Source organism: Dermochelys coriacea, chromosome 5 (genome assembly GCF_009764565.3).
Source record: "Dermochelys coriacea isolate rDerCor1 chromosome 5, rDerCor1.pri.v4, whole genome shotgun sequence".
NCBI classification, from domain to species: Eukaryota; Metazoa; Chordata; order Testudines; family Dermochelyidae; genus Dermochelys; species Dermochelys coriacea.
In genome coordinates this window covers 34,861,570-34,885,648 of record NC_050072.1, presented here as the reverse complement: position 1 = coordinate 34,885,648, position 24,079 = coordinate 34,861,570, and the positions used below count along the sequence as shown (strand labels likewise).

General features: G+C 42.6%; 1 protein-coding gene and 2 long non-coding RNA genes across 7 annotated transcripts in view; 2 read left to right on the top strand and 1 right to left on the bottom strand.

The window, feature by feature from the left end:
- LOC119856001 overlaps positions 1–16,754 on the top strand; it is a 24,227-nt gene extending 7,473 nt beyond the window's left edge. Inside the window, exons 2-3 of the long non-coding RNA XR_005293108.2 lie at positions 7,684–7,752; positions 16,624–16,754. This is a non-coding gene — a long non-coding RNA (uncharacterized LOC119856001). The remainder of the gene's footprint in view (positions 1–7,683; positions 7,753–16,623) is intronic.
- LOC119855999 lies at positions 16,592–23,191 on the bottom strand. Its single transcript, XR_005293105.2, has 3 exons — positions 23,052–23,191; positions 21,667–21,725; positions 16,592–18,464 (listed from the first exon to the last, which is right to left on the bottom strand). It is a non-coding gene; the product is annotated as an uncharacterized LOC119855999 (long non-coding RNA).
- Positions 23,172–24,079, top strand: part of ARL15 (ADP ribosylation factor like GTPase 15) — a 333,479-nt gene continuing 332,571 nt past the window's right edge. Inside the window, exons 1-2 of one of the 5 annotated variants that reach the window (XM_043514387.1) lie at positions 23,282–23,412; positions 23,811–24,079. Coding sequence is in view for 3 of the 5 variants with exons in the window: in XM_038403022.2 (XP_038258950.1) it covers positions 23,248–23,412 (165 nt within the window). In the remaining 2 variants the exon portion in view is untranslated. The other 4 variants (XM_038403024.2, XM_038403022.2, XM_043514388.1 and 1 more) reach the window with 4 other exon arrangements.

The window sequence follows — 24,079 nt, the reverse complement described above, 5'->3', positions numbered from 1 at the left end:
ACTTCATTGGATGCAGTTCTGCTGCAACAAGCCTGGAGCTGATAAGAGCCCTTGTTATTTTGTTACTGGAAAAATCTGCAATGGCTTGATGTTTCATGGCATTTGCAAAGTACTGGCTTAGTACAGAAGCCATCAAAATGCATGGATAACTGCTACTGAGTTTAGTGACTCAGTTTACTCTAAACTGAGTTTACTCTAAAAAAAATGGATTATGAAGCATGGCTGTCATTGGCAGCAATGTATCCTTGTGATGGACAGCTTTGCCAGACACAATGTGGAATTTTCATGACATTAAAACTTGTTCTTTGCAGAAGCAACTAGCCTGACAGCCTCAAGATCAGATCATGGAAGCATTTAAATAACAGTACTTTCACTTCCAGCAAAGAAAAATGATTCACAAAGATGGGATGGGCTCACATGACGCACTCATTGTAAGGGTCACTGCTGTCTTATCCCATCTAGGTTTTTATACTGCAGTCATTGCTGTGGTAGTTGAGCTGCTAGTGTGCTTAGCACCCTAATGCCTAACATGCTCAGTTTGCTAATTTATTGGATATTGTCCATATGATTGTCACTGCTGGGGGTGTTGCCTTCACAAATGTGGGTTTGTAGTCCAATCACTGATAACAGCAAGAGAGGAACATTGGTCTTCTGGTTAAGGCACTAGACTGATACTCAGGGAATCAGCGTTTAGTCTTTGGCTCTGCCAGACAGTTTGTGACCTTGACCTTTGCAGTGTTATTGTAGCCATGTTGGTCCCTGGCAATTAGAGAGACCAGGTGGGTGATGTAATATCTTTTATTGGACCAACTTCTGTTGGTGAAAGATGCACACTTTTGAGCTTACGCAGAGCTCTTCAGGTCTGGGAAGGGTACTCAGAATGTCGCAGCTAAATACAAGATCAAATAGATTATTTAGCATTAAAAGTTAACACGTTTCAAGACACCATTCAAGATGAAGTGGGCAGTTAACATCTCTGCACTTATAAAATAAAGGAAGGTTAGGGGGGTTACAGATTGTTATAATGAGCCATAATCGAGTGTCTTTATATGGTTCATCATAACAATCTGTAACCCACTAACTCTCCTTTGCCCTATCACTGCCCTCTTCACCTTGAATAGTCTCCTGCAACAAATCCTACAATGGTGGATGAATCCCAACAATGTGTTTCAAGGAATCCCTTTTTAACATCTGAATCCCACAAATTTGAAAACCGATGCTTCCAGAATGGGCTGGGGTGCTCAACAAACCATTTTCAAATACACAGGATATGGCTGACAAAAGATTCATGACCAAATCTTAGAGCTAAGATAAATAGCCTGAAGGTCATTTCCCCAATAATAAAAACTTTCAGTTCAGGTGGTGATGGACAATTCCACAGTGATGTACTATACAAACAGACAAGGGTACCGGGGGGAAAGCGGGAGAGGGGGAGCGGCAAGATCACACTTTTTGTCAGGAAGCAATGCTGCTGTGGGAATGGTGCATCCTGAATCACGTCAACATCATAGCATTGCACTTACCAGGTCAGATCAATGTTCTAGCAGATTAGTTAAGCAGAAAGAATCCACTGTCCCAGACCCAGCTTAGTTTCTGTCCCTTCCTTCAGGGCTCTATTTATTATCTTCACAAAGAAACCCCACTGCTGCTGCTGTTCTGATCGTTGAACTAGAATAGTAGTCACTGTCCCTTCAAGCACCGTACATGTAGTACAGCCAGTCATTGGATCTGAATTAGGACAGAACCAGTGCCTGCCACCTCAGTCTGCCCCAATACTTTTCGGGATGCCCTCTCCCTGGTGTATAAGGAGTGCAGAGGCCTCATTGTGTGGCTGCTCCACCCATCCCCTGCCTATGGGTATTCCTGGCATTCTGTCTATTGGAGGGAAGAGGACACAGGGGGGAGAGTGATAACTTCAGAAGGATAACATTTCAGGGCTCAGTATCTCACCCAAAGGATCGAGTTTTGTTGCCTCTTATTGCAAGTTCTTGCATGGGTTGAGGAGCAGTCTTGATTTTGGAAATGAACTACAGTTTAAGGCTAAGTTCTAAGGTACATTGCTTTTTCCAAAGCAGGTCAAATGTAGCTAGTTGGATAGGTAAAAAGATACTTGAAGGGTAATTATGTGGCTTCACTTCGTTCATTTTGGGAGTCTATTCAGTTTATTTTGATTGAACCATTTAAAAACAATAACAACAAGCTACCTCACTTCCTCAGTTGCGCTCAGGACAGTTTACCTTAGAGAGGCAGCTACAGATTGAAGTGTAGCCTTTGACCTGAATTCATAAGATTATATGGTAGTAGGTTAACTGCCATGCTGTCTCTTATCAGGAGGTGCACTGTAGATTAAATATAGCAATCAATAGAAATAATATGAATTGAGGTTATAAATATGAGCAGAAGATAACAAAATGAGATTCCTCTTCAGACTAATACAGCTGTGGGAAACGCAGATGTTCTGTGGAAAGGAGAAACAGTATTGGAATATAGGCCCACATTAGATCTGACTGAACTATTTTATTTGTAAATTGAATTTGGATATTAGCATGAGCAATAGGTTCAAAGCATATGACCAAAAAGAATGAACTGAAAGAGGTACTTGTGTTAAACTTGTAGTGACCCTTTGCAATACCAGCATTACCTTATTTAAGGTTTGGGAAATAAAGAACATGGTGCAGGTGCAGTAAATAATTGGTTAGAATTGCTTAGAAGTTGGGAAATAATATGGCAAGATGGGATAAGCAGAAAAACTTTGAAGAGAACAGAGTGCAGCCCTAAATAGCTAAGGTCCAATAACCAGCAATGATATCACGTGTTTGTTATAGGGTATAAAAAGCAAAGTTTTCTAGGGGTTCTTTGTTAGAGCTTTTCCTTACCCCTCTGATGGGAAAGTGTCCCCTGGGTCTGATCCAGTTGCAAGTATTCAGCCTATGCTTATAACTGTATTCTTTCTAGGATATAGAATATAGGGGTGTATATGCTTATATTGATATTTTGGATGTAACCAACACCCAGGTGGTCTTTGAATTAATAAAGGAATGCTTGTGTGGAAACTGAGTCAAGGTAAACCTAATAAACTTATTAGGGAAATTATTTTCGACAAACAGTAATGCTGGAAGAGGCTGAGAGGGCTGTCATTCTGAGCCTGGGCTGGTATTTGACTAGTTTAGAAAGGGTGCACAGAAGTGACACAGCATGCACTGCTACCTAGTGCCTGAGGGCTAAGCGACATCACTTCTACCACACTGTAGTTCCAGGTGCTAATGGTCCCAACAAGTGTGATCCAAGAATAGCCTAGAACTCAAGAACTGACATTCATTTTGTTAAGTGTGCGTAATATCTGGCTCTTAAACGGGGCACATAGGACCAGATGCAAAGCCCATTGAAGTTGATGAAAAGATTCCCAGAAATTTGGAAGGGTTAGGCCCATAATACAAGGTCAGATAATACTGAAGACAATGGCGATAATCCTGTTGCTTTTAATAGGAATAGGACTGGACTCTTCCTGGCAGCTGAATGTATTTGGTATCTTGCAAGACTGGATATTCTCTCTCAGGAAAGGCCAGAGCCAACAAATTACTGCTGCTACAGACAAAACCGGTATTCTCTTCTAAATGACACAAAATTATCAAGGAATGTTGTGAATATTTCAGGCAATGTGTTAAGACGCATTATGTGTTCTGAAAAACACAACAGAAATGAAATGAAATTAGACTATTAAAACTGTACTCAGAGGTGAGGGTTAATGTACGTAAAAGGCTGCCTTTATGCACAAAAAAACTAACAGGGCACTTGGGACACTGCCCTTTGAGTGGGCTGCATGTCAGGCAAGTGCTGCAACTCATGGGCTGACTGACCCCCAATATTGTTCCGAAATCAAATAGAAGGATAAATAGAAAGATATTCTGCTTACTGATACAGCATGCCTCTACTATCAGGATCATATAAGTGTGTTTCTTAAGTAAATAAAAGGAGTGAGGACCACAGATTCTTTGGGCAATGACTGTATTTTTATGTGCATACAGTGCCTAGCGCATGGCACAAACAACCTTATTTCTGGCATTTCTTAACTTTTGAGTGTTTGACTTTGCAAATGTAACATTCTTTTAATGTTTTTGGTATGTAATTTTAAATGTAGGATCAGGATAACTGAAGTAACTGCACTGAAGTTAAAATTACTCTGGATTTAAACCAGTGAAAAGTTAAAATGGAATTTGGCCCATTGTATTTTGTTTTAGAGCTCCATACAAAAAATAAATAAATCAATATATACAACATTTTAAAGAAACAAACTAAGGTTCTATTTCAGCAGAGCACTTGAGTATAAGCTTAGGTCCCATTGACTTTAGTGGGATTTAAGCACATGGTTAAGTATCTTGATGGCAGTTACAACAGATTGCTCTGTCAAAAGTAGTTACTCCAGCTCTATCTTGGAGAAAAAAAAATCTTGTATATTTGTTTTCTAGAGAGGGAGACTACCACATAGAATCATAGAACTGTCAGTCTGGAAGAGACCTCGATATGTCACCTACTCCAGTTCCCTGAACTGAGGCAGGACTATTACCTAGACCATCCCTCAGAAGATAATTTGTTCCAGTACTTAATAATCCTTACAGCTAGGAAGTATTTCCTAATGTCTAACCTAAATCTCCCTTGCTGCAATTTAATGTAATGTATCCTTCAACATCTAAGTAAAAGAGAAATGAGTACACTTTAGGGGCCCAATGCTACAAAAACTTATTACAAGATGTAGTGCTTACTACATTGAGTAGCCTTATTAAAACCAGTGAGATTACTTCAGCTAGTAAGCCATGTGTCCAGAACTGAGTGTGCAGGATTGATCTCCAATTTTGTTAAGCAGATTGAGCATTTCATGAGAGGGTGGAAAGAGATGGGTGTGGACTTTGTTGAGTGAAGACCTCCTAGTGAGTCTAAGGGGCATGGCCATTGGAAAATATTTAGTTATTATTTCAATTTATGCTATACCTACAATTTAGATGCGTATTTTAAAATACAGTATAGATACCACTAGAATATCTGAATTTGTGAGCTGTGTCAGGGGAATCAGAGGGGCAGATGGATGGCGCTGAGAATCTATTCAATAATGACCCTGCTACCGACCCTGGACATACTGTGCATTCTAAATAGTACAATTGGAGGAGGAGAAATACTTGCTGTTAGGTATGCTTCCTTCCTCCTGTTTCCAGGGTTATTTTATAGCACTGCACTGTCTTCTGAGATTCATTTTCTTAGAATTTCACAAATGTACCAAATGTTCCAGTGGAGAGGAAAGTACTGTAATTGATTTGCTTGGTCAGCAGGATTCTTTTTGGTATATTAGTGCTTCAGCATTTCTCTCCTAAGAGTACAGCACCTTACAAATGTGTGTAATATCTATCCTACAAAAGTATCTCAAAATGCTTCATGGCCAGTTACAATTGAAACCTGAAAATCCTTCGGAGATTTCTTTGTAAGCTTGTCTAATGATCTTTTTAGTTTCAGTCAATAGGGTTATATTATCTACCCTGTCTACTTTTTCTCAGAGTTCCATATCTCTACCAATATTTCCTGCTTTTAAATTAAAAAGTGATCCTTGGAGGTTATCACCTGCAACTGTCATGAGCTTTTTTTCATATTCCCATTTCCTTCAACAAAATTGCTAATCCTCAATCTAATTGATAAAACCTAAAATTCTGTTGTTAGAGCAATATTATGCTTAGATTTTTTTATGATTCCATGGGAGCCCTGGAGCATAAGCGTAATGTAAATTTCTACATACATGTTCTTAGTGCTTTCAGATTTTATGTTCTGACTTATGTTTTAAGTCCAAAGTTGTGAAGAGTTACAAAGAGATCTCACAAAACTGGGTGACGGGACAGCAAAATGGCATATGAAATTCAGTGTTGATAAATGCAAAATAATGCACATTGGAAAACATAATCCCAACTATACAAACAAAATAATAAGGTCTAAATTGGTTGTTACCACTCAAGAAAGATCTTCGAGTCATTGTGAATAGTTCTCTGAAAAATGTGTTCCATGTGCAGCAGCAGTCAGAAAAGCTAACAGAATGTTAGGTGCCATTAGGAAATGGGTAGATATCAAGACAGAAAATATCATAAGGCCACTCTATAAAGCCATGGTATGCCCACACCTTGAATACTGAGTGCAGATCTGGTCACCCCATTTCAAAAAGGGTATGCAAGTATTGGAAAAGGTATAGAGAAGGGCAACAAAAATGAGCAGGGTAAGGAACAGCTTCCCTTTGAGGAGAAATTAAAAAATACGGGGACTGTTCAGCTTGGAGAAGAGACAAGTAAAGGGGGATAAGATGGAGGTCTATAAAATCATGACTGCGGTGGAGAAAGTGAATAAGGACGTGTTATTTACCCCTTCACATAACACAAAACCAACAGTCCCTCAAACAAACAAAAGGAAGTACTTCTTCACACAACACACAGTCAGTCTGTGGAACTTGTTGCCAGGGTATATTTTGAAGGTCAAAAGTATAACTAGGTTAAAAAAAGACTTAGATAAGTTCATGGAGGAAAGGTCCATCAATGGCTATTAGCCAAGATGGTCAAGGATGGTCTGGGTGTCTCTAAACCTCTGATTGCCAGATGCTGGGACTGGAGGACAGGGGTGGATCATGCAATAATTGCATGTTCTATTAATTCCCTCTGAAGCATCTGGCAGACAGCCGCATCAGAAAACAGGATACTTGGCTAGATGGACTATTGGTCTGACCCAGTAGAGTCATTCTTATGTTCTTATGACACTGCCACTTAGCCCTGGTACAGAAATGAATTTAAATATGTGTTCTATTAATAAACACATGCTTGAATTCAACCATATTCAGTAAAACAGTGAAGCACATCTAAGAACTCTTAAGTTAATGGTACTTAAGTATGTCCTTATGTGCTTAGCTGAATTGGGATGAATTTAAGCATATGCTTAAAGTCAAGCATGTTCTTTAAGTGAATTCAGGCCCCTAATACTCCCTCTATGCATCGGACAATTTTTAAAATCTTTTGGATACAAGGTTCTCATTTAAGGATCACATCCATTTTGTTACAAAGGTTTTTGTTTTTCATTTAAGAAATAGAGTCCCCATAGGTCCAAACTTGGAAGTTTCAGCCACTGAGGTTTTATTATTGGCCTTCATTAGTCCCGGACTAGATTGTTGTCAGACCTTGCTAGATGCATGCCCAATACATGTCAGACTACAGATCATGCAAAAGTCACCATCTACATTCATATATCAACCTATTTCCCTTCTTTGGAAGATATTACTGTTAATGAAGAGATGGAATGGCAATGCAATAAAGGAGTAGAAAACATCAAACCATAAAGATGAAATATACACACATACAAGCAAAGCCAAATTTATTATGTTTCTGAATTCTGTCTGTTCTTGGTTAGTTAGGGACTTTAGGTGCAAGTTCCTCCTTATTCCCTGGAGTTACTCCAGAATAGCATTAGTATGTCTGAGTGAGAATTTGTCCTCTAACTATTTTGGCTTCTTCTCACCTGGCCCATTAACCTTTGTATTTAAGTTTCCTGTTGTTATTCTGACAGCAGAATCATCTAAAAGCCACATGATCATTTGGGGGAAATGAGGAGAGGGAGGAGAATGGGTGAAATGTACAATCCTTTTCTGATTCTGCTTTCCTTCCTTCTAAGGTACCCTGCTTGACTGCAGGAACTCTTACCTACGCCTAACTGCAGCACAGTCAGTAGAACAGCAGCAAGGTATGTATATGTATGTGGGATAGAAGCTTCTGCAGGAAGACAGATTTTAAATGTGATAGGTTTTTGACCAAGAGGTCTTGCTTCCGCCTTCCCCTTGATGGTCCTCTGAGGATCCTGTGGTGATATTTTGCCAATTGTATAGTGGTTTTTTCACATTTGCCAGTATGTCAGTTCATTTACAAAGCAGATGTGCAAATCTTTTGAGTTTTAGTTACTCCAAGCAGTTTTGTCACTCCCCCCAAGTATCATTAATAAATGTAACTCTCTACAGCTGGCCCCTCTACTCTGACACTTACATAAATTAAATACAGCAGAGGGCCTGTTGGACTCAATTTAATATTCCCCCAAGTTCTTCTCACCACAAGTATTCTTAGCTTTCTAAGAATCAGTTCCTTTTCCATTCCCATGTCTTTCTGGATCTCTACAGGATATGATTCCAGCAACAGCCTGTCACATGCAGGTTTATTGCTGGCTTTCTAAAGTTATCAGACTATACTTGTAGACTTTGTTGGGGTTTCCCCAAGACCTCATCCACTCAGTTCCCCAAGAACTCAGTTCAACTCCAGTCTCGACAATTGGGTTCCTTTATCTGGCATACAGCATAGCTGCACTGAGTTGATTAGTATAGAGCATACCACACATTCAAAGTTACACAACAAATCTCTTCCGTTATGTACATTTACATATTACATTGCATTACTGTACATTGCATTACACATTATGGGATTGGCTTGGTCACTTTGTAGGCACCAATCCCTGCAGAGCACGCACAATTTACTCTTTACCTCATTTTATGTTCCAGGTTTATTTTATCCATTGTTATCTTGTCTATTGTAAATGGCTCCCTGGGTGTTCCCCATTATTTTAGGTAGTACAGACATTCTGTTTCCAACGTGTTGATCCATTTACCTCCCTAATCCTGTCTCCCAAAATATCAGGCCTCACCCAAGTCCAGTTACTCATGTCAAGCCAGGCCTAAAGGCCTGTCACATCTTCTTGAACTCTCAGGTTGCCAGCTGCAGATCCTTGGAATTCCTCTATCAAGTATCTCTCTCTGTGCCTTTTACATCAGTGACAGGGGTGGCTGCTAGCTGAATAATTATCTTTGTTTGAACTAATCACAGTTAATGTCTTAAGAAGATGTTCAACATCTAAGTTTCAGACTACATTTACCAGAGACACTTGTTATTCCTATTGATAGCATCTGTAGAACTGAATGAATATCATAAGCCAAAAGAAGCCAACATTTCTAATTGGGTTTTCTCTCCAAAGAGTTTTATGCTTCCAGGTTGGGAGCATGGGGATTAAAATGTAACTTCACACTAGTGGACTTTGCTTTCACTACCACTAAATATCCCTTGCTGCACTAAGATGAGGAAAGATTACTATGCCCCCACTATTCCTGAAGTTTATCATAGAATAAAAATCTGAACATGTAAGTACAGCATGGTAGGAGTAAAAATGTACATATATTGGATGCTCTGTCTTTGTCTTTTAAGAATAACAGCCTCCTCATTGCTGGTCATGTCTATGACAGATACGGCAATTTCCTGCAGTATCTTGGACAAACCTTATTGAATTAAGTTTTAAGTATGTTTGGAGTTCATTGTATTTAAAAATGCAAATGTTTATATATTATTGTGGGATTGCATTCAAAGCCTCTATTGGGGAGACATGACTAATATAAACCCTGGGAAGTGTTATGAGCTTCAAAGGCTATTTGAAACAACATGCCAGACAAGAATAAACTTTTAAAGTTAAGTGGGTTTCCCAGGACATCTCTAGGGGGAGGTGTATGCAAATGTACCCGCTCCGGTGATGCAAGAACTCAGCCTTTTGAAGCTTTGCCTTGAGGACAAGATCAGAGGCCCAAACCATGTAAAGGAATGACTCTCAGATTTAGGGGAGGAGGGCTTATTCTGAGCAAAAGGTATTATGAACTTGTGACCACAGAAAAACCCATTGGTGGGGTTTGAAGGACTGACTCCTAACAAAATCCTTGATGGAATTGGGGTGATCTCTAGTAAGCTTGTTAGCATGCTGTAAATTCTTTAATTGTTTTAATGTTTTCTCTGTAATGCTTTCACCTTAAGAATAAAGGTACTGCATAGGAAAATCTGTGTGGTACCTTATAACTGTGGGAAGTTACGTTGTTTACAGTCTCTGAGGAGAAAAGCAATGCAGACTTGCTTAGGCAGTCTGACTTGCTGGGGAGCTCACAGAGAAGGCAGGGAACCCTGCAGCCTGGAGAAACCCTGCTCAGGATGGGGAGAGACGAAGGTGAGGTGCAACTGGGGAGCTGGAAGTCTGAGAGTGGGGTCCCTTAATGGACCATCGAGGGGAAATACAGATCCAGTTGCCCTGAATTGCGACATTTAAAACAAATGTATTTAGAAAGTAGGAACAAAAATGTGCCCACAGTAGACTCCAACATGTATTTAAGAATTTATCCTAGCATCCTCTACAAAGCCATATGGGCACTGTACATCAGTAAAAACTATCAATTAACAGAATGGAATAGATGTTACTTCATAATAAACAAAAATCACATTATTTATTTAGGTCATCCAAGAATAGAGCTGGATGAAAAATTCCATAAAAACTGTTCACTTTCCAGGAAAAAGTTTTATAATTAGTTTACTCATTATAAATAATTAGTTTTTGGTGTAAACTTTTATCTCAAAACTTCTGGTTTTTGGCTGAATTTTGTTAGTTTTCAGTTTTTTGACAATAAGTCAAAATTGTCTATGGAAAAACAAAGCATTTTCTAACCATTTTGATCCAAAAAACAAACTATATAAATATTTTTGCACTGTGACTTGAAGCTTGCCAAACTTATAGGAACATAGCTTGTGTATCAAAGCTCAGCAGAGCTCTTCTAATTTCAATATTAATAGGTCATTAATCTGTTTAAATCTCCATAAATCTGTCTTGGTACAGTACCTAGAACAATGGAGTCCTAATCCTGATTGCAGTCTTTGGTACTAGTGCAATACAAACAATAAATCATAAGAGGAAAAATCCTGAATGAGACTTAACTCTTGCTCTTCTGGAAATGTCCATTGATTCAAAATTCTGGAAGAAGGTACTTTAATTTATGAAAGATGTCCTTTATGTAGAAGGTGCTATGGTAATTCCTGCAGGTAGTGATTATTTATAATTTAAAAGATGATACTGTGCACAAGTTGCAAGACCAGATTATACAATCATAAAATCATGAGAAACAATCGATGTCTCATGGTCCCCCTAAAATAGACACATGGTTTAAAATGACCCTGGCAATCCTGTCTTATTAAGAAAAGGCACCTCAGAACTCAGTTTTAAGACAAGAAATTCTATACCATATGTTCTGTTATGGTGGATTTTTCATCTGCCATGTTTCAGCAGATAATGAGAGCACTCAGTGAATAATCTGAATTCCAGTCAACTAAGACCTGATTGCCAGAACATTTTACAGCTCCCTTCACACTCAGCTAAACGTGTACAAAAGTCCCTCTGTTTCTACCCTGGTCATTCTACATCAAGAAAAAAAAGGGGAGGCAACAAGGAAAGAAGCAGACAGAAAGGACAACTTTATTCTGGAAATCTCATGATTTAATGAACATGACCAATAGACACACTGGTGCCTATTTCATGCCTACTTCATTTGTGGTTTGTGTTGGTTGAAGCTGGTGAGCTCTTCTTCAACAGATCTTCTGTTAATGTATATTGCATTCCTCAGAAAAAAAGGCATGTAATAAAAATTACATTTAAAGCATGGAAATTCACTTTATACCACTGTTTGAAGTGAGAATCAAAAAAGAAAGAAAGAAAAGTAAAGATAAGAATGGGGTTTGAAGGGATGATAATAAATATGTTTGGGAGGGGTATCATATTTAAATGTGTGTGATGGGGAGTGTGATGGGGTATCCGCCCCACACAAGGTTAACCTGGTAGACTGCACCTTGGAGAAAATTTAGGCCTGCAGGACAAACACTAAGTGAAGAGGGAACCCAGCTGGGAAGGAGGCAGGAAGCTGAGAACAGATGAGTTCTGCCGGGGGAGTAGTCTGCCGTCACTCCTTGGGACAAGGAAGGTGTGTTTGGGGCTACAGAGTTTGGCAAGAAACCTGGAGTTGCAGACTGTCTGGAGTGGCCTGAGTACAGCTGATCTAGTGGGATTTTGATACTTTGGAAGGGGAGGATGGTATAGTGACTTGCCTGGTGGGCTGAGTCACGAAAAGGGAGCACTTGAGTCCAGGGGGCAGGGCACAGTGGGAGGAAAAGGGCATCAGACCTGAGTGGAGCTAATCCTCAGACCTAACCACAAGCAGGCACCCAGCAGTAAGTGAACCCCATTACAGGCAGGAACCATGTCTTTGTTATATGTTTGGTCAGTGCCTATTATAATGGGGCTGAACCTGTAGGTGCTACTGAAATATAAACATTTAACAACAACAAAGCAACAACAACAACTATAATCATCATATGAGACTCTACCAAATGAAGTTGAGTCCTGTCTCATGAGGTGTTTGATAATGTAGCTTTCTCTTCATATATTTGTTCACTTTTGCCTTGATGTGCACAACTTCATAGTGTCATATGTCACAGCATTTGCTTTATATAAAAGATGACATTGGAAAAATCCTAAGCCTCCCCCATTCTCAGCGTGGAAGATGGAACTTGTACGTAGTGTATTGTAAGCTCTTTGGGCCAGCGACACGCTCTTTTTGCTCTGAGTTTGTGCTAGATACTATACAGCCCTACTCCTGGTCCTGGACTACTCTCCGAGATGCTATGATAATACAAATACTGTACACTCCATGAAACACCCTACCAAAGAGAAACAACTTAAACCTATTCTCTGAATCCTGGGATCTTCTGCAAGATATCTTTGCTCTAGGGCATCTTTAGCAGCACAGTGGCCCATGGAACATCCCTTCATATTCACTTAAAGAAGTGTGCCACCTGTTAACTGAATAGCACCACTTCCTGCAGCTCACAGGATTTCTTGTTAAGTTTTCCATTCGAGTATTGACCTGGCCTGAACCTGCTTAACTTTTTGAGACCCCCAAATGAAAGTGCTATAGTTATAGTAAGCAATCAGTCTGACCATCAGGGCTTAATTTGTGCCAGGGCTGAGCCCCAGCACCTCTAGGCTTGACAGTTCATAGCCCCGTTACAAATTAAGCAGTGCTGACCATCAATTACCTTCCAAGGTGTTGCTTGCTGAATAAGCTGTTTGTAGTAAGTACCTCACTTGAAATTAATTTTGAACCAATGATAATGCCTTTCAGCTGTGGCTAGAAATACAAGCATTGGCATTCTCTTGTGTTGCATTAGCCTCTGCATTTTCACAGAATATCAGGGTTGGAAGGGACCTCAGGAGGTCATCTAGTCCAACCCCCTCATCAAAGCAGGACCAATCCCCAATTTTTGCCCCAGATCCCTAAATGGCCCCCTCAAGGATTGAACTCACAACCTTGGGTTTAGCAGGCCAATGCTCAAACCACTGAGCTATCCCTCCCCCTTTTGACTTCATACCTCATCATTTAATAACTAACAAGCTAATTATAAGTCATAGAATATCAAGGTTGGAAGGCACCTCAGGAGGTCATCTAGTCCAACCCCCTGCTCAAAGCAGGACCAATCCCCAATTTTGCCCCAGATCCCTAAATGGCCCCCTCAAGGATTGAGCTCACAACCCTGGGTTGAGCGGGCCAATGCTCAAACCACTGAGCTATCCCTCCCCCACACAGGACTAGGTGTGTGGATCTTTTATTGGATCCACCTTGTCTTCCCAATATCCTGGGATTGCATAGCGGCAACTACACTGCATAAACTAATTATACAAACAATTCAATATGTCTTTAGAATTTGTAGCTTGCTAATGCCCTAAAGGCCTGAATCTGCAAGGTGCTGAGCACTTGACAACTCATACTGAAGTAAATCACAGTTGATGACAGGTGGTGATCAGCACATTTGCAGATCAGTCCCAAATTGCATACAGTATGAGAAAGCTTAGTAGGATATTCTTGCTGAGAAGTTACCTGGATTTGTAGGAAACATCTTGCATATTTGTAGTCACAATTTTCTTTTTTACAGAAGTGCTCAGTTGAACTTGCCCATGCTTCTGTGGATTGAAGAAATATTCTTCAGCTTCTGGAGCTGCTAGTTACTTAGTGGCAATAGTCTACAATGCTAAGTTTTTTACCCATCAAAAAGACATTTTGATCTTTTCACTGCTGAGAGTAAAGCATCTCCCTGATGCATTTTTTTTCTCCCGTTTTGGAATTTTCTCTGTGAATAAAGCTATCATTAATGTGTAAGTTGTAGATCAATATAGTATCTGTAACTTCCCTCTAAAAGGTTGATTTACAGCTGAGATAAGATTATGGGCTCTTTTGCAAGTTCAAAACAACAATTTCCCACATCCAATAAGATTTAATGCTTTTCAGACATAAATTGAAGTCCATGAGAGACAGATCACTATCCTGTTTTTTATATAGATGATATACAGACATAAAAACTACTATATTTGAATGGTACTTGCATTCTGTTTAAAAATGTTATTGTGCTGGGTTCCAACAATTTCCCACATCCAATAAGATTTAATGCTTTTCAGACATAAATTGAAGTCCATGAGAGACAGATCACTATCCTGTTTTTTATATAGATGATATACAGACATAAAAACTACTATATTTGAATGGTACTTGCATTCTGTTTAAAAATGTTATTGTGCTGGGTTCATCTTCATTTACTATCATAAAATGGTTGCAGCTGGGGATTATGTAATAACCCAAAGAATTTTGCTGCTGATATTGGATGAAGGGACTAATATAAGTTTCTGCCATGCCTTTTCCTTCTTGACCAAGTTCTAGTCCATAGGTGGGACAATTCTTCTTGATTTTCCGCTCACCTTTCATTCAGTTTCTGAACCATCTTCATTTATATGACTAGAAGGAGAAGGGAATAGTTTTGGAGTCTTTCTATCTTTTCCTTTTGTGTATATCAGAATAGCACTTTCTCACATTTTTGGCTTATCGGATTTACAGCATGCCTCAGTGTGTTGAATCAACTGAACATTTCAAGCATCCAAGCTTTAATTTTTTTCTTTAATGCAAGTTCTAGAGCATCAGTTCTCAAACTATTGGGTGGGTCTCCCAAGGGAGGTTTGGGAGATGTGAGCTGTGTGCAATTTTTTTTTTTTAAGAGCTCTGGTTGTCAGGCCCAGGTGGCTAGGCCTCGTGCAGAAGGGCCATGCACACCAGGGAGGTGGGGATAAAGAGGGCAGCTGGAGTTCCACTGCCCCAGGACTGGCTGCCACAGACCCAATCCCTCATGTGGAGGCAGTGGGTCTCTGGCTGTCAGCCCTGGATGGCAGCAGGAGCGCAGAAGTAAGGGTGGCAATAAGATTCTAAATCCACTGTGAAAAGTGATATTGACGAATATCACTTTTTTTCACATTGCCACCCTTACTTCTGTGCTGCTGCTGGCGCAGCACTGCCTTCAGAGCTGGGCGCCCAGCCAGCAGTTGCTGCTCTCCGTTCTGCCTTCAGAGCAGGATGGCAGTATATGTACTTGTGGTTTATGCCCCCCTTTCCCTACTACAGAAGTAAAGAAGGGGGGCCCGATCAAATAAATTAGAGAACCATAGTTCTAGAAGCTCCATTCCCCTTTCAGTTCCTGCGTAGTAGAAGTATCTGTGTTTAGCTACAGCTTCTAGCTAAGAAGTTTCAGTTAAAAGCTGTTAGCTCCATTGAGTTTTTTCCCTGAGTGGATATTCCACAATCAGGCATTCCTGATTCCTGAATAATTCCTAAAAAAGAGAGAAGATTTTTCCTAATCTGTTGCATGCTAGTAAATTAATTTGTGGAGTGTAACCTAAAATATTAGCCTTTTCAAAAAGATAAATTGCTCACAAAAACATTGATTATCTCCGAAAACATTAAATAGTAAGTGTAGACTGCACCAATGGACATATGCATTGCAACACTGAGCATCATGGTACCTAACTTTAAGACACCTAGAAAATCACAAGAACACTGCAATCCACAAAGCTCCCTATATGATGAATGGGGAGAGAGAAGTGCTTAAAAATGTGATCCACAAACTTAGCATGTTAGGCAGCCAGTGCTGGAGCTAGCCCGTTGGGGGTCCTAAGGAAGAATATTTTTGCCCCCCCAACACATACTAATAATTACTAGGGGCCCCAGGCAATTGCTTAGTGTGTTTATGCCTAGCTTTGGCTCTGTAGGCAGTTCTGTGCCTAAGCCAGCCAAAGGGAGATGCTGACCTGTCCTAAATCCTGCTCCTCTCTCTCTCTCTCTCTCTCTCTGAGATAGATGCTATCCTGCAGTCAAGACTTAAGCACCAATGTCTGCTTAGTGATCCATGAACTGGAATCAGCCACCTGGAGTCAGGCTGCTTAGTTATATAAGCCACTACTTGATGGAGTGAGTTGGATGCTTGCTCATAAAAATGGCTGGAGAAGAGGATGGTGCCCACTTTATAATTTTTAACTCACTGGTTAGAGCATTCAGATGCGATGTGGGAGAGCCAGGGTCAAGTCCTCTCTCTTTGTCTCTGTCTCCGCCAGAGTGGGAGACAGGATTTTAACAGCGAGTCTCCCACCTTACAGAAGAGTGCTCTAATCACTGGACTATGGGATATTCTGATATGACACTTCATCAGTCTCCTATTCCATTGTGGATAAATAATGAAAGAGTGAATGGAGCAGGAGGACTGGACCAGGGTCTTCCACCTCTGAGGACTCTAGAGTCACTCTCTCTCTGTCATTGAGCCAGAGATTGAGACTGTCAGCACTGTGTATATGGTGCTTTTCATCAATGGAGTTCAAAGGTAAACAAGCAATATTTCTGTTTTACAGATGCAGAAATGGAGATGCTGAGATTGTCCAACCAAAGTCAGATGGAGTCAGTAGCAGAGCTGTGAATGTAACCTGAGGCTCCATGCTAGGGAGAATTGACCAGCTTTCCATTTGTTATAAAGTGTAGTGGGTGAATATTTTAAAAATAAATATCCAATTTAGAATAGCTTCATGCTCTTTAAAAAAAATTATGCTCTTGCCCATAGTGTAGTAGTTTTACATTGTAATTGTTGCATACTGTGGATGTTTATTCTGAGGTATAGTTCTGATGTGTCATTATTTATGAATCCATAGCCATGCAGCCTTTCAGGCATTCTTTCACAAAAAGTGGAATGGCCTTTAAAGCTTGTAACATCACAGGAGACTTCTGCAGGATTCCACAGAAAATTGTGGAAGAATGTGTTGGCCCAGTTGGCCCTATAATTGGTTACAGTATGATCTTGCAAGCAAACATGTAAAAACCCATCACCAGGAGTGTGAGCTCTCTAAACAATTACCTGTATCATCCAAGATTTCTGCAGCAGGAATTGTCATGTCATTTGGCCCTTCTTATCTACAAATGAGCAATTAAATCTGGGCTTCCCTACTGTACTATGAGTTGTGGTTTTGCTTAGAGCAGAGAAAAGGAGGGACAGTACAATAGAGAATACTTTTATCTTGTGTAGTGATGAGTTTTAGTTTTTGTTGAGTCTTGAGTATAGGGACAGGAACAGAGAATGTAGACTTTGATCCTGCAGTGGATTGTTATGGGGGAAGGAGGTTACTTTGACGGAGGGTTGAGTGGCAAGGTTTAGGCGCATACAACCTCCCATGCTTCTAGAAACTGAGTTTCATGGGGGTTGGATGGGGAATCACTGGGTCGGGTGCAGGTCTGGAAAGATTGGAGGGTATCAGAACTATGGGAATGAGACTCATTGAGGTGGGAGTTATGAGGGGAATGAGGGTTAATGTAGATGGCTTTTGCAACATGCCCTGGGATTCTTTACTCATGAACCCATTGCAGTATCTACTCCCTTAAAATCCAAGAGGATTAAACTGTATTGCCTTGAGCTGGGGATATACAGGTTTTAAGGTGAATGGAAAAAGATTTGATACCAGTTGTAGTGGGTATCTGAAATCACTTTTATGCATGGCAGCAGACAAGCTCAGGGGAAAGTGATATAAATATGGTCTCAGTGTGTACGAAAAAGCACTTTTAAAAAAAATGGGAGCAGAACTCCGAACTTATTAAAAACAAATACTTCATACATCTTCATGAAAATGTTTTTGAAGCTTTGGTTAAACAAACTCCATATCTTGAACCTGTTATATGTGATCAGTGACGACTTGCAGAAATCAGCTGTTCAGGATTCTTAAATTATTGCTCCTATCTCTTCCCCACCTAATCAAAACAGACCTTCTTAATCTAGCTTCTGCTTCAGTTGAGACCTAGGAACAGGTTTTCCCTAGGTAAATGATCTCTGGATTGCTTGTCCCTCAGGAGAAGGCATTTGACAGGGTGAATCGTGGGTATCTCATGGGCACTCTGCAAGTGTTTGGCTTTGGTCCCATCTTCATTAGGTTCCTCCATTGGGTTTGCTTCTATTGAATGTCTAGCTCAACTGGGTCCTGACCATGCCTGGCACCCTCCATTGAGGGGTGCATCAGGGCTGTTTGCTGTCTGGCTTGCTATATGCCATCGAGGCCTTCCTGTAACCATGGACTTCTGGTCATCATCTGGCTGGCTCCTGTCAACAGTCCCTGTGACCTTTGGGAAGGAGCGTGCTTTCCCATTCCTTAATGGTGGTGGAGTCCCAGTGCAGCACCATCATACTACGTGTTCCTCCTCATCACCCTTTTTTCTTAAAGATAAAGAAAAGAAGGAAAAAACAGTTAAAGCATTTGAAATGGAAAGTATTAAATAAGACTTTCATTTTTAACTGCTTTTCTTTCCCTTTAGCTAGAGAGAGTCTTAGAAAGCGCAATCTCCATGTTTGAAAGTCTCTTAGATGGTATCAATTCTAGTAATAAGTGTCCTTTTTCCCCAAAAGAGAGGAAGTTAGCTGAAATGGGCTGGAGCTGTCTGTGTTTTTTAAAGTCTGATCCCATTTCCACCTAGGTGGTGGTGGAATTCAACTGGAGCCAGTAGGCATTTTATTTGAGTCCCTCCCTCTGGCCTGGTCAGGACATCTCTCAGGATTAGAATCCTAAAGGCCCAGGATCTTCAGAGATGGTGGGGGTTGAGTTACGATGGTGAATCTTGCTCCAGTAGCCTTTCTCCCCCAATGTCTCTTTCTGGTGGCCAGAAAGAGGGGATGGGCTATTATCTTGTCCATCAGTTAGGCCTACTTCCAACAAGCCTGTTTGGGTTCACTGATGTCTAGTTTCGTGGTTTTTTTTCTGGTTTACCAAGCATGATCTTACTACAGTCCTTGAGTTATAGCAGTAGACATTTGTCTGTCTTCCTTTCATATTTTTTTCACATCAATATTTGTTATTGACATCTTATTAACTTTAAAGTCCTTTTTATAGTTGATCTCGTAATTAGAATAAATATGCAGGTTCCATTATTACACACCAAGCACAAAAGCCCCTCATGGAATGGGACAGGGGACAACAAATTTCCCCTCCTGGGGGTTGTACCCCAACGAAGGGAGGATGTCTGCACTGTGGGAGGTGGAAGGAGAACAGCTGGGAGTGGGATTGGTGTCCTGGTGGCTATACCGTTGGGGGCAGCTCCACCTCTCCACGCACAGGTGCTAAAGGGGCTGGGGGCTCTCTACAGGCTGGGTACCGGGTGCCATGATGAACTCGGTGCCCAAGGCTTTGGCATTGGATGTTATAGTGAGGATCTCTGGTAGAGAACCACAAAGGACCCCGTGACCGAATGCACCCCTTTATTATAGTGGAGCGTAGGAGGTAAATAATCTCTGTACAGAATATTCCCTGTAAGGTATCATTTGAAAACTAATAACTCACTAATCAATCATCATGATGAAATGTGTGTAGCAATATCGTATGTAAAGTTATGCATTTCTCTGAAGGATGTGCGTGGCAAATGTTTAAACACATGCATCCCTGACTGGGCAGAACTGGTCAAGCAGGTCTTAAACAAAGGAATTTGTTTACCTCAGTGTACATATAGGTGGTAAACAAGGTCCTTGAAACAATAAGAGGGAGACAAAGTAAATCTGCATTTCAGTAAACAGCCTGAAACCTCTTTCTCCTCTCTGTCCTCACAGCAGGAATGAACTTTAGGGGTAACCCTCAAGAAAATGCATTTCAAAGGGAACCAAACTAATAAAAGTAAGGGGCAGAAACACCCCAGATTCTCTTTCCTTATCCATCTCTCTCTTCCCTTAAGATGACAAAAGAAACAGCCAGTGAACTTTGGGAGCAGATACTGGTCGAAGAATTTGGTCAGGAATGTTACTGAAAACCTGTGGTGAGAACTTCACTTTAAACAAAGTCTAGTTTAAGTTTAGAAAGAGTTTTGTCTCTATTTTTCATGTAACCATTTCTGACTTTAATGCTTTGTTACTTGTACTCACTCAATATAACTACAAAGAGATGGATTTAAACTTGGTTTTATTCCTTAATTAAAACTAATCCAGGGTTGTGAATTGTTTGGGTATCGCCTTTTAGCAGACTATATGCCCATAACCCCTTAGAGGGGCTCTGGACCCAATCTATCTGGACTGTCCAGGAGAGGGCAGGACAGTGCAGAATACACATTTTTGGGGGGAAATCTGGGACTGGGTGTGTGTTGGGGTCACCCTCAAAGTAGTAATTAAGAGTGCTGGAAGCCAGCATGTGGCTGGAGTTAACTGACAGGCTGTTGGGGTAAGAGCTGCCGGACCAGGGCTGTGGCTATTTGCAGTCACTCAGGGCAGGACCTGCATGCCATTTGTGAGGAGCCCAGTTTGGGAGGTACAGTAGCAAAGCATAGTAAGGCATTCTAGGTTGCAAGATAAGTGGTGACACAGCCCCTCACTTGTCTGGATAGCACCCAGGAAGGTTATAATCCCTCTAGGCTACCTCCATCATGCACTGCTGGTGACAGCTGGAGGGTAACTTGCCAATGGAATAAAAGCACATGACAGAGGGGTGGGATCCTTGCAGCCCAGTGGTAAAGAGCGGAAGGGGAAGACCAATTTCCTGAGGGAAGACAGGGGAAGTAGGAAGTAGCACTGAGGAGGAACGGCAGTTTGGATAGAACAACCCAAAGGCTCAAGGGGAATGAGAGACCCTTCTCTCTCAACTCCTGGGCAGTAGCCTCTGATGCCAGGAAGAAAATGACTTTTCCCCTATGTCTTGGAGGCTACCACTCTGGCCATGGGCCCCTCCACCACTGCTAATGCCTGCATATAAGCTACAGTGTGGGCCAAGGTGGCCACCAGGAGGCAGCAGACACTGTGCCTCTTGGTCAGGGGCTGTGGCCACTGCAGATGGAGAAGAAGGTGGCAGAGGTAGACTGAGGGAGCATGGCAGACATTGGGGCTGCAGCCACTTGAGCATACTCCCCAGGGGCTGAAGGGTGGGGGGCTCCCAGAATTGGCAGAAGAAGGGGAGTAAAGGAAGAGAAGATTCTGTAAGTGAACTGCTGGCTAGGTAAGTGGTGTAAGGATTTGGTTTTGTGGAACCTTTATCTTCTAGGGGGATGGGATGGGATTGTTTGGATGGCCTCCACCTCAGTAGAATCAATCTTCTCAGGGACAGGGTGGCTAGCATAGTCAGGAGCATATTAAACTAAAACAAAAGGGGAGGGTAAAAAAAGTGATGATATGAGCACATAACAAAATCGAGATGTTAAGAACAAAATTAATCTAACAACATGAAGACAAGAAATTGTTTAATTGCTTATACTGTACACTGATGCTAGGACTCTAGATAACAAACAAGAGGAATGTGGATTTCTAAATTTGACCTAGTTGGTATTACTAGTATCTGGTGGGATGAGTCCCATGATTGGAATGTTAAATTTCAATTTTTTATAATCTATTTAGGAAGGACTGAGTGGGCAGAAGGGAAGGGGGCGTTACACTCTGTCTAAAATAGTATTACCTGTTTGAGACACTGATAACTTGGAAGAATATGATCCTGAATGCATATGGATTAATGTCCTAACAAATAAAACAGAAGATAGGCTTTAGCAGACACCAGCTGATCCCCACCAGATCACACGGGGGAAGTGGTTGATCACCTTCTTATGCACCTAGCTTTTTTTCCCCTACGCATTATAGAAAAGTGATCATGGGGGACTTCAATGTGAGTGATGTGCTGGAGATCTTATATTCCCCATACTAAAATATCCTTTGCATTTTTAAATATTATAGATGACAACTTCCTCCTTAAAAACATGTTGCATTCAATAGAGAACATACTATTGACAGATGAAGAGGAACTGATTACAGAACTAAAAATGAATGACAGCCTAGATATATGATGATCATGACTTGTTCACATTTATAATGTGCACAGGGAATAAAAGTCAGACCATATAGAGTGGAACCTTGATTATCTAATCAAATTGGGACCAGGGCCAGCCAGATCAGACAATCAAAAATTCAGACAGGCGGGAGAATGGGTGGGGCTTGGTTAATCGGGAGTGCCAGATAATGAAGGCTCAGACAAACAGTGTTCTACATGTAGCTGGTGCTTTAAAAAGGACTATTTCAGAAAGGTGAAAACAACTGTGAGCCAAATCAGCTGGGACAAAGAATTGAATCAGAAAAACGGGAATGACAATTTGGAATGGTTTAAGATCATTTTACGACGTGACCCAAAAGCCAGGTCCACCATTAATGAGGCTGACAACTCCCTTGGGGTTGCATGTGAGGGGGGGGAAAATCAGAAACATAAAACGGAAGGGTAACCAAAACCAATGAAAGGAGAAGGGGGATTAAAAGAAGCACTGTAGGAGAAAAATCCGCTCCCCAGGCTGCACTGGGAGTGGGGGGCATACCAGTGGGGAGGGTGCAGTGAAGGGGGGGGGGAATGAAACAAAGGGGAATCCAAAGGGCAACCAGGCTCAGGGAGCAACACACAGCTGGGGGGGCAGGTGGGCGTGGCAGGGGAAGCAACAACAGCTGCAGGAGTGAAGCGACGGGGGGGGGGGGACTACGCGAGGGGAGCAGAACCCAGCAAAGGGGCAAGACACGACCAAAGGAGAGAGCGAAGGGAGATGGAGCTGCAGGAGGTGGTGTGATAGGCACGGAGACCCCAAGGCCCGCTGGAGCCTCCCCGGCCCAGTGCGAGCAGCCGAAAGGAAGGGAGGGACCTCCGAGGGGGAGACGGGCGCCCAGGAAGCAGGGGAGCGCTGCAGCCGCGGGGGCGGCGCAGCGCCCCGGGGTGCGGGGAGGGCTTCATGCCTCTCCACCCCCCCCTGCAGCAGCGAACACCCGCCGCCGCTGCCTCTTGCGGCCGGCCTGAGGGAACCTTCCCCAAACCTGAGCTGTGGGTCGCAGCCGGGGTCCCGGTTAGCACAGGGCGCGCGCTGCCCGCAGCCAGGCTCCCCGCGGTCCGCCCACCGCCCTTTGTACTGCCCCGCACGCCCCTCTCCGCGCCCGGGGCACGCCTCCCCTCGAGCGCTGTGTGTGTCCCTTTAAGAGTCGCCGCTCGGCGTCCCACGTGTGCGATCAGCTGATGGTGACGCTGCGGGGAGACGCGCCCCCCTCCCCCCCCCAGTTCCTGAAACATCGGGCGCTGCGGGCTCCACAGGCTCCGGGCTGGGCTGTCCCGTCACGTGCGCCTCCCCCGCCGAGCCTGCTCCGCGCGCTCCGCTGGCCGTCGCCGGGAGAAACCTGCAGGGTTAGTCTGGGCGGCGGCGGCCGGGGAGGGAGGTAGTGACAGCCCCAGATACCCGCCCTCTGCCCGGGGGAGGCGGTGCTGGGGGGGGGACCTTCCTACCAGAGACCCAATCCGACCCCATCCTGCCCTGCTGGGACCGTCCTGCCAGGAACGGAGCCCCCTGCACCCCTCCTCTCTGCAGCAATAACAAAGAGCACCCACCGCGCTGGGACCTTCCCTGCTAGCTGCAGAGACCGCACCCCTCCTTGCCCCCCCGGGACCCCACCCTATACCCCTGGAGCCCCTCCGCTCAGTCGCAGCACCAGAGACCACAGCACCTTCCTGCCGGCAGCAGGGACCCTTCGTGTCTCCTCTGAGCTCTTCCTAGCAGGAGTGACCGAGACCTTCCTGATACCCAGGGAGACTTGCTTCCTCCCCTTTGCACCCCAAAGCCTTTCCTGCAAAGAACGTTAGAGACGCCACGCTTCAGAGACCGGTTAGCAGCAGAGACCTTCCAACCAAAACTCCTCCTGAATAGCTGTAGACCCACTCAACCCTTTACGGTCTTGAGACATTCTAGCAGCAGAGACCCACGCCCCACCTAAATCCATCCGAGAGGAGCAGAGAGCTCCTTGGGACCGCTGAGCAACAACAGATCCTCTCTATTCACCAGTACATGGATTATCTG